We start from the raw sequence: 17,004 nt of genomic DNA on the forward strand, positions 1-17,004 counted from the left end.
GTTTTATTATTTTATTAAAACACGAAAGATTAGAACAATTTTCCAAAGGAAAATCAACCCGCCGGTCGCACTATTTGCTCAGCTGAGCACTTCCAAACTGTGCAGGGTCCGGGAACCTGGGGGGGGGGGCGGGGGGGGATAAAGCAAGACAATGCCCAAGCTTGGGCTGGGCTTACCTGGCTTTGCTGGCCAGAGGCTGGAGGTGGCTCTGGTGCACGGCTCAAGGCGACGGCTCCGAGCTGGACGCGGCTGTGAGTGGCCTGTGCAATGCAGGGCTATGGGAATGGAAGGGTTTGGTTTTTTTTTTTTTTTTTTTTGGGGGGGGGGTAGGGGTGTTCCAGGGATGGGGTTGGGTGGCACAGACCCTGGTATGGCAGTTTGCTGGATCAGGGCTTTTGCAGGGTTGGAGAGAGGCTCAATAAGGAGCCTGGGTGGTTTGTGAGAGGAAGCAGAGCTCTGCAGGTGATGCTCTGCCAGCATGGGGGGGCCGGGGCAAGGCATGAAGTGGGAACCCCTGAACCTCTCCTAGGTGGGCACTGGCCCCCACCAGCTCTGAGCTGGGCTCAGGAATCCCACCCAGCCATGGGTGTTTTGGAGGAAATGGGGGACACGATGCCCTACCCAAGGCCTGATTCTAAAGGGAGAGTAATCACTAGCAAATGTTTGCAGGGCGCTTGTTTAAAGGGGGTGGGGAAGCGGGGGGCTTTGCAGCAGCTAAGAACAAAGCCGGGGGGAGCAAGGCTGGGCAGATCCGGTACGGCTGTCCCCCCCCCAGCCGCCGGGGCCCGGCAGAACTGGAGACCCGCTTGCACCCTGCCCCGCCCCCCCCCGGCCTCCTGCCTTTGCAACTCGCCTTGTAACAACTAACGATGGAAAATCCGAGGCATTTAAGTGGCTCCCGAATCCGCCCGGGAACCGTGATTGAGAGAAGTCAAATAAAATTTGTCATCTTTAAAATGCAGGAGGACGTTAATGGTGTGTTAGCCCGGATGATTAATACAAGCGCCTGCAAACAACCCTCCAACGTTTCCACCCTCCGCTGCAAGATGAATCGCTGGAAAGCGCCGTTAATCGCTAACATACCTCGGGCCCACAGCCCCTTCCTGCCCCGGCGCGCTGTGATCGCCACCGCCGTGCCCAGGCCGTCCTCACTGGGAGGCACTGGGGCAAGAGCAGGGGTTGGCCCCAATGTTACCCAGCCAGGCTGGGGGCAAAGCACAGGGTCTGGGAGCTGTCGCCCTGGGGATCTGTCTCCCGAAGGCGCAGAGGTGAGCAGGACATGCCGTCTGCTGCAGGGCCCCACGCTGGGCTCAGGTTTGGGGGCTGCGGTGAAGTACAAGATGCCAGCCCCACTGGACCCTCCCAGCCTTTCCATGGCCAGGCTAAGACAGGGGAACACAGGGCAGGTCCCCACTGCCGTATCATAAATATCTTTGTGTGTGTGGATAGCACAAAATTTATAAATTTATGTATGTGCGTGCAGCATCGGTACATGGATATGCAGCTTGCATGTGTGTTTTTATATGCCACACATGCAATGTGCATGTGTGTATACACAGTACGCGTGTGCAGCAAGTGTGTGTATGTATTAGATATATGTTACATATATGTGATCCAGTGGCACTGTGTGTGTAGCATATATGTGCTGCTGGTGCGTGTATGCAATATATATGAGTGCAGTTAAGTGCACTTGTGTAATGTATTTGTGCGTGGGGTGTGTACAGCACAGATAGGTGTGCAGTGCATGCAGCACCTCTGTGTTTGTGGCACGTGAAGGCAACACATCCAGCGTACCTGTGAGAGCAGCATACGTGCATGGTGTGACCGCATACGTGCGCAGCATGCGTGTGCATGCAGCAGATATTTGCACAACGCGGGTGCGTGCTGTACACGTGTGCAGCGCCTGCAGGCTTGCAGCGCACATCTGCGCACAGCGTGAGCTTGTGCAACGCATGTGTGCGCACCAAACGCGTGGGCAATGCACCCTGTGCGTGCAGGAACCACCCCGCCATGCCTACCCCAGCCTCCCACAGCGCCCAGCTCCCTCGAGGGAGGCTGCTCATGCCCCGGCCCCAGGAGCTGCCCGGGCACCCACCACCTCCCCATGCTCCGCTCCCACGGGGCCGAGAATTCCCCGCGCGAGGACGGGACCCGCTGGCCCCGGGGACGGGCGCTGCCCCCCCGCCAGCGCCGCCGGCTCCGGAAAGCTGAAAGCCCCGTGGCAACTGCGGTCCCGGAGCGCCCGCGGCGCCCGGCCCGGCCCAACCGTCGGGGCTCCGGGCACCCGCTGCTCCCCGCACCCGCTGCCGCCTCTCGTCCCCCCGACGGCTCTCCGGGGTGGGGGGCCGGGCACCCCCGCCGCGGGAGCGAGGAAGCGGAGGGGATAGAAACGCGACGGGGCGGGGGCTGGGGTCCCCCCTCGGGTTTCTCCTCACCCCTTTCTCCCTGCAACCGAGGCGCCAAGAGGGAGGCGAGAGCAAACAGCGGAGGTGTGAGCCCAAATAAACCGAGTCAACAGCGCGGCGCACGCCCCCGCCGCCGCCCCGCTCCCCCCGGGGCCCCCGAGCATCCTCCCCTGCCCATTGGCTCCGCGGCGGGGGGGCCCCCGGCCCTATATAAAGGCAGGCTTGGGAGGCTCCAGAAGGGGTTAAAAAAAAAAAAAGAAACCCACAACAACAACCCCCAAACCCCAAACCCCAACGGCACCGACCCACCCCCCAAAGGCAGCCACCACCATCGCAGCCCCACGCCGGAGCCGCGCTCCCCGGCGCCGCTGCCTGCCGCGCCCGCCCGGCGGGGAGCGCTTCCCGGCCGGCCATGGTGCGCTGCTGAGCGCGGCCCCCGGGGCCAGCGGGGCGGACCATGAACCTGGTGGGGGGCTACCAGCACCACCACCACCACCACCACCACCACCACATGCTGCACGACCCCTTCCTCCTCGGGCCGGCGGCGCGGTGCCACCAGGAGCGCGCCTACTTCCCCGGCTGGGTGCTCAACCCGGCCGAGGTGACCCCCGAGCTCGCCGGGCAAAGCCCTAGCTACGGCCCCCCCGAGTACGGCCCGGCCGGCCGGGGGCGGCTGGAGGCTCTCAGTGGCCGCCTGGGTCGGCGGAAAGGGGTCGGGGGTCCCAAGAAAGAGCGACGGAGGACGGAGAGCATCAACAGCGCCTTCGCCGAGCTCCGCGAGTGCATCCCCAACGTGCCCGCCGACACCAAGCTCTCCAAGATCAAGACCCTGCGCCTGGCCACCAGCTACATCGCCTACCTGATGGAGGTGCTGGCCAAGGACAGCCAGCCCGGGGACACCGAGGGCTTCAAAGCCGAGCTCAAGAAGGCTGACGGCAGGGAGAACAAGAGGAAAAGGGAGACGGTAAGAGGGGGCCGGGACCCCGCTGCCTCGCTGTCCCTGGGCCGGCAGCGGGCGGGGAAGACCCGGGGATGGGGGGAAAAAAACCCTTCTCGGCCCCGCTGGACCACTTTTTTTTTTTTTTGCCAGCTTAAAAAAAATTTAAAAATTAAAAAAACAAAACAAAGCAAAACAGACCCGTGGGGGACACCTCGGCGGAGAAAAGCTCGCCCCGACTTGCCCGCAGCGCTCCCGTCGGGCCGGGCAGCTCCCGGCGCCTTTCCCGAGGGATAAAGCCCCGGGTCCGGCCGTGTTCCCCCCCGGCCGCTTTCCCGGGACGAGCGGGCGCGTTTCGGAGCAAGGGTGGCCGGTCCCCCCCTCCGATGCAGCGGGCCGGGGGAGGCCCCGAACCCCCCGTTATCCTCGGGCTGACAAAGCCGCCCGGAGCCGCGGGGCCGGGCCGCAGCCCCGAGGTGGGCACAAGGTGCGGGCGGCCCGGGACCCCCGCCCCGCTCCGCGCCTGACCGCTGCTTTCTCCCCCCTCCCCGTCTCCTCTCCCGCAGCAGCCCGAGGTCTACTCGCAGCCTTTGGGCCACGGCGAGAAGAAGCTGAAGGGCCGGACGGGTTGGCCCCAGCAGGTCTGGGCTCTGGAACTGAACCCCTGAGGGCTGCCCCGCCGCCCCGACGGCGCTCCCCGCTCGCCCCTCCATGTGCAATGCCGGAGAGAGCCCGGCCCGGCCCCCGGAGCCCGTCCAGGCGCAGGATGCGGGTACCCGGCCCGGCTCCCCCCGCCGGAGACAAGCGAAGGGCGCCTGGCGGGGCCGGATCCTGCCCGTCCCGTCGGCAGCGGGCACCGGCCGGGCCATCCCCCCCTTGCCCCTTCCCCCGTTCGCAGTAATCGTTGCTCCTTCCCCGTGTCACAGCGATCGGCGGCTCCTGCCCTCCCGGGCCGGGCTGAATCGGTTGGATTCGTTTGCTGTTGTAAATACGGCCCCCCCCGCCCCCCCATCCGCTGCCTGACCGACGTGTGGCTGCGGTGAAACTACCTAGAGGTGCATTTGGGAACACTCCTGTGCCGGGTTTTCTACCTCAGATCTGCATGACCACTTCCCGAGGGACTGGGCGCGCCACACCACGTATTTAAAACTGAATAATTAAAAAAAAACTAAATAAAATAAAATTTAAACTTTACGCAAACAGCTTTGGGTCCAACCCCTCCGCCTTCCCCTGAGATCGTGCTGCTGTGGCCAGGATGAGGGATGCTGTGGGATTGAGGACTCCCCTGAAGTCAGTACCCTGCTGTGGGGATCCATATGAGGGAATTCCCTCCTGTGGGGCTCGGGCAGCTCCGTGGAGTCCTTTGTGGCTTCTTTACACCACGCTTGGCTGCCCCAGGAGCTGGCAGGGCTCTGTGAACACGTACCCTCCGCCTGCCCAGGGCACAAACTCTGCCCCTGCCCTACAACCCCTTCCCTCCTGACCCGGGAGACTTGCTAGAGGAACCGACTTGTATTTGGCTTGGGGAAGGATGGCAGGATCAGGCCTTTACAGCGTCTGAATGGCATGAGCACCGACCGTAGAGCTGCGGAGCCCCGGTTTTATTGCTGCCACGCAGAGCCAGGGCTCAGCCCCCTCCCCTGCCCAGGCAGCTGCCCTGGATGGTGCTGGCACCGGCAGCGTTTTCGCACAGAACCCCCTCATAGGTGCTGCCTTGGCCACATTTTGAAGGAGCAATGTCCCCTCCTCGCCATCCGAACACGATAGATCCCGCCAGCCTCAGACACACCAACGCTCACACAGCCTGGAGTCGTCTCTGTCACCTCTCAGGCATAAATCCTTAATAATCCTTAATAATTAAAGCCGAATCCTCGTTCCTTTGTTCTGTGCGCGCACAGCTCTGTTACTGAAGGGTGGCTTCCACGGTATGCATGCACGGGCTCAGGGCCCGATCCTGCCTTCCCAGCCTGGCCACGTCGCTGTTCCCAGAAGCAGCCGGATAAACCCCGACGCTCGGCTGGCTGCTCGGGGCAAAGAAAGCCAGCGTGGGCAAGAGCTGTACGTTATCGTGGGTTAATCTGAGGGCTCGGCAGGGAGCATTAGATTTTCTATTTGAAACCAAGCTCGTGCTTGCGACTGAAGGTATAGAAATAATGACGCAACACCCGTAAATCGCTGACACATCGATCAATCTGTGCGTGTGCAGCCGCACACACCACAAAGACACCAGCTCACCCGTGGGGAAGCAGCTCGGGTTTTATGACCGTTCCGTGTGTGTGCAGATACAGATGGACAGACACACAGACCTTGGAGGGTATGGCCAGCGTAATTAAAGCTTGCAGAATGATCAGGCTGCATGAATCAGCCTTGCTTCGCTTTGGAACTGCTGCACGGCTGCCTTCCCAGCCTCTGATTTAATTTTTGGTTTTTCTGAATGAGGCCAAGATGAAAATTGATTGCCTGAGCAGAGCGATGCCCACAGTGATATTTTTTGTTTTGTTTTGTTTGGGCTATAAACAGTTTAGCATGGCATCAAGTCCCAGAGTGAAGTTGGAATAGGGCTTTTCTAAAACGAAACACATTCAAGGAAAAAAAAAATTTAAAAAGGATAATATACAGAAAATCAGCCCCAAATATCCTATTTTATGCTATTTCACAGTCCCTTAAAGGCCTGTTTTGACAGGAGAGCTCCTAAGCCATCACTAACGCTGCAATCCCGTGCCCCATAAAAGTGTCCAGCCCCAATCCCATTTACATGTCCCAGCCTGTATCCCCGTATCCGTATGGCACCCATCAGGGCTGCCCCTCGGCATCAGATGAGAGGAAGGGTTACATGGGGACCCGGGACTCCGCTGTGTAAGGCAGGGGGGACACTGTACAAGAGTTCTTGTCCTCGGTCCCGGCACACTGGGCTCTATCTGGAACATCGTTTGCAGCCTGGGAAGCCTCCCCTACTGCACCAAAAACCTCTGGTGTTTTCTTTCTTGTGGGTTTCCAGCTTTGCTTCTGGGAAGGGGGCACCCTGCACTACCCAGGCGATGCTCTGCCAGCATCCACAGGGCTGTTGCTTTTCTTACCACGCGGTTCTGGTGGTACCTGCTGGCTGCAAACTTCTGGGAAAGGTGTCCTCACCGCCAGCCTCCCTTGCTCCTTCGGGCTTTTGCAAGTGAAAACGCTCTCTGTTTCTGTGTTTGCAGGGCGTTTCCCTGCCCAGCAAGGGGATTTTCCTGTGAGATACTGGCTCAGCATTTTGGGGAGGGTGGGTGAAAAAAAAAGACCAAACATTTTGTGTACACCAGGGCTTCACTGCTCCCCAAAACGCGTGCAAAAAGGGGTGGATTTGCGAGCAGCAAGCTCCGTCCCCACCTCGGCACCGCACAGGCAGCTCTGCCGCTCCAGGGACGTGAAGGGGTGTCAATGCAGAGCTCAGCACTGGCTCCAGCCTAGGATGGGGTCACCCCCTTCACCCCCAAAGCAGGATGAGCTGGGGGTGGGAGCCCTGCACAGGGAAAGCCTCTTTTCCTCAGGCAGCAAACCTGAGCAGCTGGGAGAGGCATCCCAGCAGCCTGCGGCAGGGCTCCGGGTGCTGCCTGCACCAAACCTGGGTGGAAGAAGAACCATTTGGCCACTAGCTTTGAATTTTTGGCCACCTGAGAGCCTAGCTCATCGGCCAGGGGAGGTGGCCCTGCACACACCTACGGCTCGACCTTGCCGTGAACTTGATGCCGCTGGGAAGCAGCATGCTCCCGGCACGCAGGCGTGAGTCTGCAGTTGCCCGGACAGAAGCACATGCACACAGGGATCGCTTGGCCCCAGGGTAACATCATACGTGCCGTGTCCCCTGCCACTGGAATCCAACCACAGGGATGGTGGAGGGGACCCTGCTGTCTGCCCTGCCTAGCCAAGGCGGCAAGCGCTGGGGGCAGAGGGGCTGTCGGGCACTTTCCACCCCACACTCTGCACCCCTGGGGTTTGGCGTCTAAAGAAATGGCGCTCTTTTTTTTTTTTTTTCCCTTCTCCCTTCCTACCAAACCCAGACCCTGCTTCTTGTTGTTGTAGGTATTTATGGGCCTGTTTATCTGATCTCAGGGGAGCCTATTCTTATCTCAGAAGCAGCAAGGGAAGGGTTACACTGGACAGCTTGGTAGACAGTATGGAGCCAAATAAAATACCAATCTGACAAAAAAAAAAAAAAAAAAAAAAAAAAAAAAAAAAAAAAAAGGGACAGAAACACCCAGCCACCCCATCACCCAGGAGTGCGAGGGTACCTGGAGCAAACCTGCAAGGCCAGGGGCTGTTCCTGCAGAGCTCCACTGCTCTGCTCCATGGACTGGATCCTGGAACCTGGAAGGGACCCGGCTCCGCAGGCACCCGGCATCGCCAGCCCGGGCAGGGGGACATGGGCTGCAGCCCCCAGATGAGCACGGTCCAGGCTGTGGGCTGGGACCCAGCTCAGCACATCGGCTCCCAGAACTGGGATCTGTGAAGGGAAGGCTGCTGGCTTCGGGCAGGCAGCAGAACACCTGGCAAGGCATGCCCAGGCACACAGCAGGGGAGGGCGCCTTTCGCTGGCACTGAAAGAGGGAGAGAAAAATAACATTTTTTTCAGTTTCAGGTTGGTTGTTATGGTGGTTTGGCCATAAAGCTGCTGTTTGCTGGTTCCCTGGGGTCAGCACAGATATGTCCCTGCTCAGGATGAGAGGCACAGCCGGTCCCCAGCCCTGGCAGGGACTTACTGGAGGTCGCTCTGAAGGTCACGGCCAGGGCCAGGGCGGCTGTCGGCTGTCACAGGGCCTCTCTGGCCTGGCCCCAGCGGGTGACACAGGGCTGGGGGGGAAGGGGGCAACCCCCCGGACACTGTGCTGGTGGGGGGCAGTGAGGAGCCCTGTCGCTGCTCTGGCCTCTCTGGAGCCCAAGGATGCAGCACTGCTGGGCTAGAGCGAGTGGGGCCAGGTGGGATGGAGTAGGATGGGTTGGGGCTGGATGGGATGGCTCCTCTTGCCACCACAAGCAGGGGGACAAGGGTAACCCCATGCCAGCGGTCCCCCCCAGTCCTTGCCCCCTCCCTGCCCTGCACCCCACTTTAATTACCCCCTCTTAAGGAAGCGCCTGATAGTTCTGGCCACTTAAGATAGCCCCAGCCCCTCTCAGTAAGGGTAATTGGGCCATAATTTGTTTTCGGTGTCAAGATGGCGTCAAAGATAAGACAAAAATCTCCAGGTTTGGGGCTAAAGAGACAGGAGAAATCCTGACCCGGGGCCGACCTCGGAGGAATGGCCACAAGCCCCAGTGAGTAACATGGCAGGTGAAAGATTTACTGCCAGGGGAGCTTTTTGATCCTCTCCCAACACTTGGAGCCTCTCAGCCCAGTTGCTGGCTCCCAAGTCAGACTGTCTCCTGGGAACACCACTCAAGTGGGAAGGTTTTCTGTCCCACTGAGGCCCCCTCAGCTGCAAAGTTCATGACATGCGATAGTTCTTTCTGAAATCTCCATGCTTCTGGAGTCACGTGATTCTGAGACCCATCTAAAGAGACGATGCGTTTCCGTTCCATAGCTGTAGAAATGATGTCCAAGCATAGGAAGGCTCTAGAGCCACAAGGCATATGAAGGCTCCAACTGTTTTTTCTTTCATTTTTTAAAACAAATCCAAACTCTTTGCGATTTCACCCCTATAGCTGTTCCTGCTTGGGTCTGCTAGCACTGAGCTCTGCCCAGGGTGTATTTCTCCATGGAGCTGCCTGTGCTGGGAGACCACAAGCCCTGCACACTGGGCCAACCTTCCCAAGACCATCCTTCAAGCAACAGACAAACTCACCGCCCACCTCCTGCCCCTACCTCTCCAAAGCCAACCTTTGCTCCACTCCATGAAGGCCCTTACCCAGCGCAGGGTGTTGGGACCAGTGGGTATTTACTCCTCTCACAAGACTCAAGTGCTTGGTGTGGGGTTAGCAAAGGTGCTCACCATGGCTTTCTGGAGAACCACCCACCCTTCTCATGCTCAGTGGTGGAGCAATCCCATCAGCAGGCATCCCCTCTGGCAGCGACGACACTTTGCTGCTGGCTCCCTGCTGATCTTCTCCCATGACATCTCAGCACAGCCCTCAGGTGAAGCTGGGCGGTGTGAGCTGGCACAGCGGCCCGCTTGTGTCCCACACAACAGCTGGGTTTAAGGTCCAGGATGGAAGCTGGCTGGGAGCTGGGGCTGGGGTGGTGGAGGATCGGTGCCGTACAGCTCAGGGCAGGGGGTCAAAGCAGCTGGGCGCCTTGCTCAGCAGGACTCCATGCCATCTCCATAGCTGTGGACGCTGGACGAGCTCTGTCTCTCCTGGTCACTCCAAAGCTAAAGCACAACAGCAAACCGGAGCTGCTGCAGCTCCAGGAGCCTGCAGAGCAGAGGAGCCAAGGACCCGGCTGGACCTGCTGGAGCACAAGCGGGAAGCCCAGGCTGGGAGGAGGGTATTTACTGGTGAGAAAAAAGCAAGACGGGCAGTTACCCAAGAGCTTTGAGCTGAGGGACTGCGAAGCAAGAGCACACGCTTGGAGCCTCGCTGATTCTTTGCGACGGATCCCTGAGGCGGGGAAGGTTCTTGTTCGCAAAGTTTCCTTTTTCCCTTCTTGTTCTTTTGCGTGAGGAATTCAGGTCCTGACCACCCTGAAAGACTTTACAGTAACCAGAGAAGTAGGGGAATTTATGGCGTCACTAGCGGCTGAAAGCTGAGGAATTTAGAGGAAAAGGGGTTTTTTATTTTTTTTCCTTAGACAGCAGCTACCTTGACAAAATTCTCATGGCCTGTAACTGACCTGCAGGAGCAGCCGGGGGGGATGTGGGGGCCGGAGCAGACTGGTTCAATTGCCTCAGCCAGGAGCTCCTTCCCAAACGGAGAAGCTGGAAGGAGTTAGGAGGCTGAGCTAGTGCACAAAGCTTGCGTCAACCCCGAAACTCCCTCCTCTGCTCACCTTCACCGCTCAGTCCGTGCTGCTTTGGTCCCGTGTCTGACGGGGAGCGGGAGGGCAGGCTCTGCACTGGAGCTCATCAGCTTGACTCAGACCTGAGCCTGGGCTGCTGTCTTCAACAGCTCACCCGACAAAACGCCCCGGAACCAAGGCGGCTGCTTAGGGCTCAGCCCACGCAATTCCACACCCAACACCTTTTCAGGCTCCTGTTTCTAGGATCATGGCAGAAGGAGGAGGGAAAGCCCCCGTGGGGACCTTTGCAGTGCCTATTGGCCTGCTTTGGATGAGCAGCAGGGAGGAGTGGGGAAAACAGGATTCTCCCTTTCCAGGAGAGACAGGAGGAGGACAAGGTATGGCCAGGTGAGGCACAGCAGCTCCCTGGCACTGCAGTTTCTGCCAGTTTAACAAGAAAAGCCCTGTGTGTACACAATGCTATCACTGCGCCGATGAAGAGCTTTCAACCTGCTTCTTATCCCCAGGAAAACAGAGATGCAGAGGGCTGAGGTGAGTCCAGCCCAGCACCAAGGGCTCCGCTTCTTACATGAGGGTCAGGCTTTACGGCCAGTAAACCAGTGGAAATCCAAGGAAATAGTTAAACAACCAGATTCTGTTGGGAAGATGGGTGTGGAGCAAAAAGAACCTCAACCTGCAGGGTGCAGGGATCCTTCCAGGGCAGACTGGACAGGGAGGAGCTGAACAGTCCTGTTCTGGGACTCTACAGAGGTCCTGGTTGCCCTCTGTGGCCGGGCAGAGCTGGGAAGGTGCTGAGCTGTTTCACCCACGTCCCAGTGCAGAGGTGCTGGATGTGGTGCTCACCTCTCCCACCCCACCCCAGTGAAGGGTCTGCCGTTTGGACGGCCAGCCCCCCCCCCCCCCCCCCCGCCCCAGGAGATCAGCTTGCTCAAGGCTGCCTGCCAGCTGTCTGCTCCATAGGCGCCCGGGCTGGCTGACACCCAGCCACCAAACCCAGGTACGCACGAGCTGGCTCCAGGACCGCGGGATACATCCCACCACCTTCCCTTTGCTGAGGACGGATTTGCCCACGCAGGTGTCAAGAGCAGGAGGAGACACAGGCAACGCGCACACCCCGCTTGGGCTCGGAGCCTCCTCTGCTTCGCCACCACGACTGGGGTTAGTCAGCTTGCCGATGCGGTGCCCGTCATCGTGCCCTCTGATCCCTGGCACTCCATGCCCGTGGGAGGAGAAGCAGCAGAGCCATCTCAGCTACCTGACGCTCTCCCTTTCCCCTGTCTCAGTCTCTGCGTTTCCCACAGGCACCACGGTGCGCTCTGCTGAGGATGCCAAGCAGTCACGGAGTAGTTCCTGCAACACTAAGGGGAACAGGTCTTGGAGAAAGTTCCAAAAACAATTAAGTAAAAGCAAATCAGAGGGCTTTGAGGTACTTAGGGAAGAAGCCAACGTTGCCTGCAAGGGTAAGAGATGTGAAATCGGCTCCAGCTCCTGCCAAAGTGAGATTGAGTGCTGGCAGAGCCGTGCAGTCATTCCTTATTGGATACAGGGGAAATAAAAAAAAAAAAGAGAGAAAAGAAAAGCAAGCCCTAAGGCTCTCCCCTGCACACTCAGTCTGCTCAAACACATCTCTAAAACATAAAACCATTAAATCCACATTCACATTTTTCCCCAGTCCTCCGCGCTGCCCTTTGTACTGGGGAGAGGGGAACCGGAGCCTGGTTTCCATCAGGGCTGCAAGGAGGCTGCAGGACGGCTCACGCAGAGAATCGGACGTGTTCAATTTCAATGTCCAACCACGAAAAAAAAAAACAAAACCCCACACCAACCAACCAAACCAAAGAAACCATTTTTATGATCTCCACATCCCACTCCAGCATCACCCTGCTTCCGGCGCCTGAGCAGCGCAGCAGCTCCCACCCAGGAGGCAGCTCTGGGTCGGGACGTGGCTCTGGTCCCCGCGGGGCTCAGCGGTGCAGCCGCACAGCACCCGGGTTACTGAGCTAACACTGCCCTCGCACGGCAGCTGCCAGCCGAGGGAGGGGTGTGCAGCATTAGGCCCATCAGCTCGGCCTGCTGGGCTCGGTTTCTCGGTGTGAATACATTAAAAAGACGGAGCAAGACGCTTCCTTGGTTCTGAGCTTGAAATCTTCTGCGAGTTTCTCGGCAGGCAGCAAACCAAACATGAGATTAAGCAGCATTACTCATCAGCCTATACAAATAACAGGTTAATTGGGTGAGTTTATTTGTGTGGCTGGAGTTTCCGTTATACCCTCTCATGCTACAGGCAGCACCCGTGCCACAGGCTGCAGCTTACAGCCGTCCTCCCGCAGCCCTTCTGGCAGGACAGAGCCTGCACTCACCGGTGTGGGGACACAAACGGCCGCCTTTTCCCCTTCCACCGGGGTACGCTGCCTTTGCCCTCACCCGAGGACTTCTCCCTTCCCCGATACCTCCTAAAAGAGCTTGACAACATGCAGGTGATGCCCTGTAAAGTGACCCACCCTTGCTCCTTGTTTCATGGCACCCACCTGTGTCACCTCTGGTCTTGCCACCTTCAGCTGGGAGCTCCCTGAGACAGGGACAAGGCTCTTGCAGCGCGGCAGCGTGCTGCCCCACACAGAAAGATCCTGGTTTGTTGCAAAGGCCACCAGACACATCCACAAACGCAGGCACCGAGGACACGGAACCTGCTTCTGATGCGCCAGCTCCGTCTCCCCTGGCTCCCCAGTACATCAAGGTCAGTCTTTAGCTAAGAGAATTTTAGACTCAGACATAACTACTGATCACTGCTCCTTTCTCACAGCAGAGTAAAGCACCAACACAATTTGATTCAACCCTCTAAGGTCTCTTCCCTGTGGTCCCCACTCCCTAACACTGAAAGCTAACACCCCGGGACGTCGGGCAGGGGGAACCCAGCATCTCCTGCATGCATCAGTGCGTTACAGAGAGGCACCTTCTGCACGGCTGGAAGTCACCTACAGCAGCAACACGAGCTGCCACCCTCCTTCCAGGGAGCACCTCATCCCTTGCCATGAACTGAACTGCGATGAGGAGACAGGTCAGTTGGTTGTAGGACAGCACCAAGGAATAGGATACAGGAGATTTGTCAGATTATTTCAGGGACGATTGTCTGTGCCAATCTTTACTGCACATCAACTGTGTAATTTGACAGTTCAGGTCATGTATTTTGAGCGTACAGCTCTCAACATCCTATCATCCTCCGCCATGAGAGCCCAAGTGTCTGAAAAGCTACACTACAACCTCTCTCCAGGCTAAAAATCGAGGCTAAAGCATGCCTCGGGCAGTGCCAGCAAAGTCTTAGGAAATGCCGTGACAGAGCTCAGGAGAACAAGCATTCAAGCCCCCATTTCTGGCATCACTTGCTTCCTCGCTGCCACAAAAAAGTGAGGCATCTTTGCCTATATGGCTGATGGTCAGGAGGAAGAGCAACATGGGAAGAAGAAACACAGTGCCAGATGGAAAAGGATCTTGCCAGGTAACTGATTGACCATCGGGATGCTACATGTCCGCGTGGCTCTGGAGTAGCACCCACCTCGTCAGCCAGGCATGCAGCTTCCACTCTGGGCAACAGGAGCTGGAAGTCATACATGAAACGCAGCCAAGGGTGCGCTCGCGAAGGCAGCAGAAGCACAGGGTCGAGCTAGACACAAAGAAGATTCACTAGGAAACATAAATCAAATGAGATGCTGCACTTGATTGACTGTTCACGATAGGGGAGAGGCATTCCCCATCACAGAGGAGCCCCATACTTCCCAAAATGCAAGGTCACGTGGCTCTCCAACAACCTCCATCCTTCTTGTGAGGGGTCTTTTTGGTGCTTTCAGAAGGCTCCGTGATTTGCACCTGTGCAACCCACATGGGTTTGCCACAAAATAGCCCACCACCTGAGTTTTCTACTTCAGGCTTGACACATCCCAGTGAGCAGTGCCATCCTCCCCTCCCAGGCCGCAGCATTTTCAGCCCTGGGGAGGCGGGTGGGACATGACAGTGAATCAGAGAAGCCTGGCACAAAGCATCCATGCAAAGCAGAACGCCACTGGCTCTGGAGCCAAAAGTGCTAAGTGCAGAAAGGCAAACAGAAGGGAATGCAGGCCTTGTTGCTAGATAGATCATTTATTAAAGTGAAATTCAGCATTTTATCTTTGTCAGACAGTACAGAATTAAAGTCTCATACACAGTGGAAGCAGGACATTTCCTACACCTCAGAGAAATGAGTTCTACAGTTTTTGCTATAAGTTACTAAGTTGCTTTAACAATACACAGCTATATTACACAGTTAAAAATACAAGGTGTCCAAAACATTTGGCATAAGATCAGCACAACACATGGAGGCCAGAAACAGAAGAGGGAACACAGTTTTTCTCTCCCAGTAAGCCCGCTAGAAGACTCCAAGCCATTCTGCAAGTTCCCTGCTGTTCACCTCCCCTGCTCTCTAGCTGCGGAGCAGAGTTGCAGCTAGGACAGGAGGATCCCAGCCCTGCGAGGGCTCTGCTGAGCTCCTGGAGCCTGCTGATGTACAGGACGGCCCGCAGAGCTGCTTGCGAGGGAAGTTCAGGTTTAAGGCAGAAGCCCCCCTCCCCCCCAGCCTCTCCCCACACTTTCTTCAACCATTTAATTAATTCCACACAGATGTGTTCACAGGCAAGTAAAAAACGCGAGACCAGGCATTGCTGTGAAAAGTGCAAGGAGTATCTCACATCCGAACGGTTCATTTGCACCTGGAAAGTGGAAAACGAAAACTCCCTAACTCGGTAAGCTAGAGATGGCTAAAGGGCGTCAGTGACAAGAGGAGTGAGGCATCAGTAACATTCCTTCACCTTTGGGACTCTCCAGTCAATACTCCGGGCAGTACAAGGACTCCTTTTGTACGGGAGGCTACCTTGTATGACCCGCTCTTTCAAACCGTAGAGGCAAAGTGACTCTAGTGCTCTAGGGAAGTAAAACGATCTGTGAACTTAAAGAAACAGTCCCCCAGCAGACCAGTTCTCTCCCTTCCAACTGCAGTTACTGCTGAAGATCTCCCATTGGTATTTACACTTGGCTCAACCAAAAGATGTAAAGTGCGCAGCTCCCCGCTTCTTTCCCTCTCGTAAAACATCCATTACAAGAGCGAACACCGAACAAACCTCCTTCCACGTTGCTAACTGGAAGCGTGTTTTGTTCAGTCTCTCTGTGGGCCATGTCCCGTTTCCTTTTCTCTGTGCCATCATGACCTGCTTGCAAACTCGCACGTACTGTGGATTATTTCGACTTCTGCTTTCAAAGCCTCTCTGAATCCAGCTTGCACTTCAGACTAACTCGAAACTGCCAGACTTGATACGTTTTGGTCAAGTCTTGCACACCAGGGCATCTAGTGGTTTACAGCCACTGTTCTGAGGAAAACCGACACCAGAGTGCTGGGGACAAGTGGTACAAACATGCCCGCTCTGCTTTTCTCAGGCTGAGCATCTGAAGTGCGTGGTAAAAGAAACATTAGCTTTTAATGCAATTCTTTACTTCTGGTTGATATACAATATTTTTTGAGATGCAGACATTTTTAACACCCTGCATCCTAACACAGTCTCCTTGGATATATTTGCACTTTCCAGCCATCGGATTGCCCCAGACTCAAGTCTTTGCATGCTTCCAACTCCCTTGAGTTGAGTTCAAGCCAATAACTACCAGCAACGATTTCTTCTTCTTCCCTTAAAGCGAGCAGAGGGTCAGCATACAGGATGAAATTAACCCCGGAAGAGATGTTTCCGCATTATTTGGATTTCATACTAATGGCTTTGGAGCTATTCAGAAGTCTAATTAAGTTAATGCAACTCTTCAATGAGAATTGAATTAGGCTATGTAATTGAATTAGGCTATATAATGGCTGGAGGGCTTCAAAGACGATTCCTCTGCCCCAGGGTGAATGTCACCTATGCAGGTTTGTAAGAAATAAGCTTCCACTATTATAAATGGAAGAAGACATCTGGCCATCCTCTATGCCCCCAAGGCTTGTGCTCCATGGTTCAAAGCTAGACAGAATTTAAGGCCCATCTGTGAAAAGCAAAATGTAAAAGGAAAAAAAAAATAAAAATCTTATCATACCAGCCAAAGCGATTTGGGTCTTCCACCTTTCCAACAAGTCCCATCTAAAAGTGCTGAGCAAATGTCCCACCTCATGGCTTCACAAGTGTGAGGTTCAAACACATTTACTTTGAAGTTTAAAACAAAAAGTTGGAAAGTCTTTTTTTTTTTTAATTGGCATGCAGCATAAGGAATCAAATACACAGAATGGTATTATACAGAACGACAATTGCATTGTTGCGTTTTCTGGTTATTAGACACTAAATGCTTTTCAAGAATCACAGGCACCCTGAACACGGATATTGCTACTGAATTGACGTGTGATTTCAGTTTATAGCATGGGAGCCATAAAGTGGCTAACCCTTCCAACAAGACATCTGCTTTCTTTTGCTCAAGGCGTTTTGCTCTAGCTAAGTTGAGAATAAGGTAATAAGGCATTTGCAAGGGTTTATAAGGCCATGGGGTCCGACAGCCAAAGATTCTTCTGTTTCTTTGGTGTCTTGCCTCCAAGCTTTCCACCTTATAAACAACTGCTAATGGCTGGTAAACATCTCTTCATCATCACACTTCATTAAGAATTTTTTCAAAAAAGTATAATTGCTTTACGAGTGAAACCAACAAGGATCACATTTCACATCAATTGACTATTTTCAGGA

The 17,004-nt window shown here is 55.8% G+C and overlaps 1 protein-coding gene across 1 annotated transcript; it reads left to right on the top strand.

Moving 5' to 3' along the window:
- Window positions 1–312: 312 nt before the first annotated feature.
- Window positions 313–16,987, top strand: HAND1 (heart and neural crest derivatives expressed 1). Its single transcript, XM_080398637.1, has 2 exons — window positions 313–3,369; window positions 3,909–16,987. Exons 1-2 carry the CDS (start codon window positions 2,863–2,865, stop codon window positions 4,008–4,010), a joined length of 609 nt encoding a protein of 202 aa, XP_080254763.1. The 5' UTR covers window positions 313–2,862; the 3' UTR covers window positions 4,011–16,987.
- The last annotated feature ends 17 nt before the right edge of the window (window positions 16,988–17,004 follow it).

This window comes from Falco punctatus (genome assembly GCF_963210335.1).
Source record: "Falco punctatus genome assembly, chromosome: 8".
Lineage (NCBI taxonomy): Eukaryota > Metazoa > Chordata > Aves > Falconiformes > Falconidae > Falco > Falco punctatus.

Bases quoted from the DNA above. Each gene is read 5' to 3' on its own strand.
- HAND1 (XM_080398637.1), top strand. From the start codon at position 2,863: ATGAACCTGGTGGGGGGCTACCAGCACCACCACCACCACCACCACCAC. The intron at 3,370-3,908 runs GTAAGAGGGGGC...CCTCTCCCGCAG, and splicing joins ACAAGAGGAAAAGGGAGACG to CAGCCCGAGGTCTACTCGCA.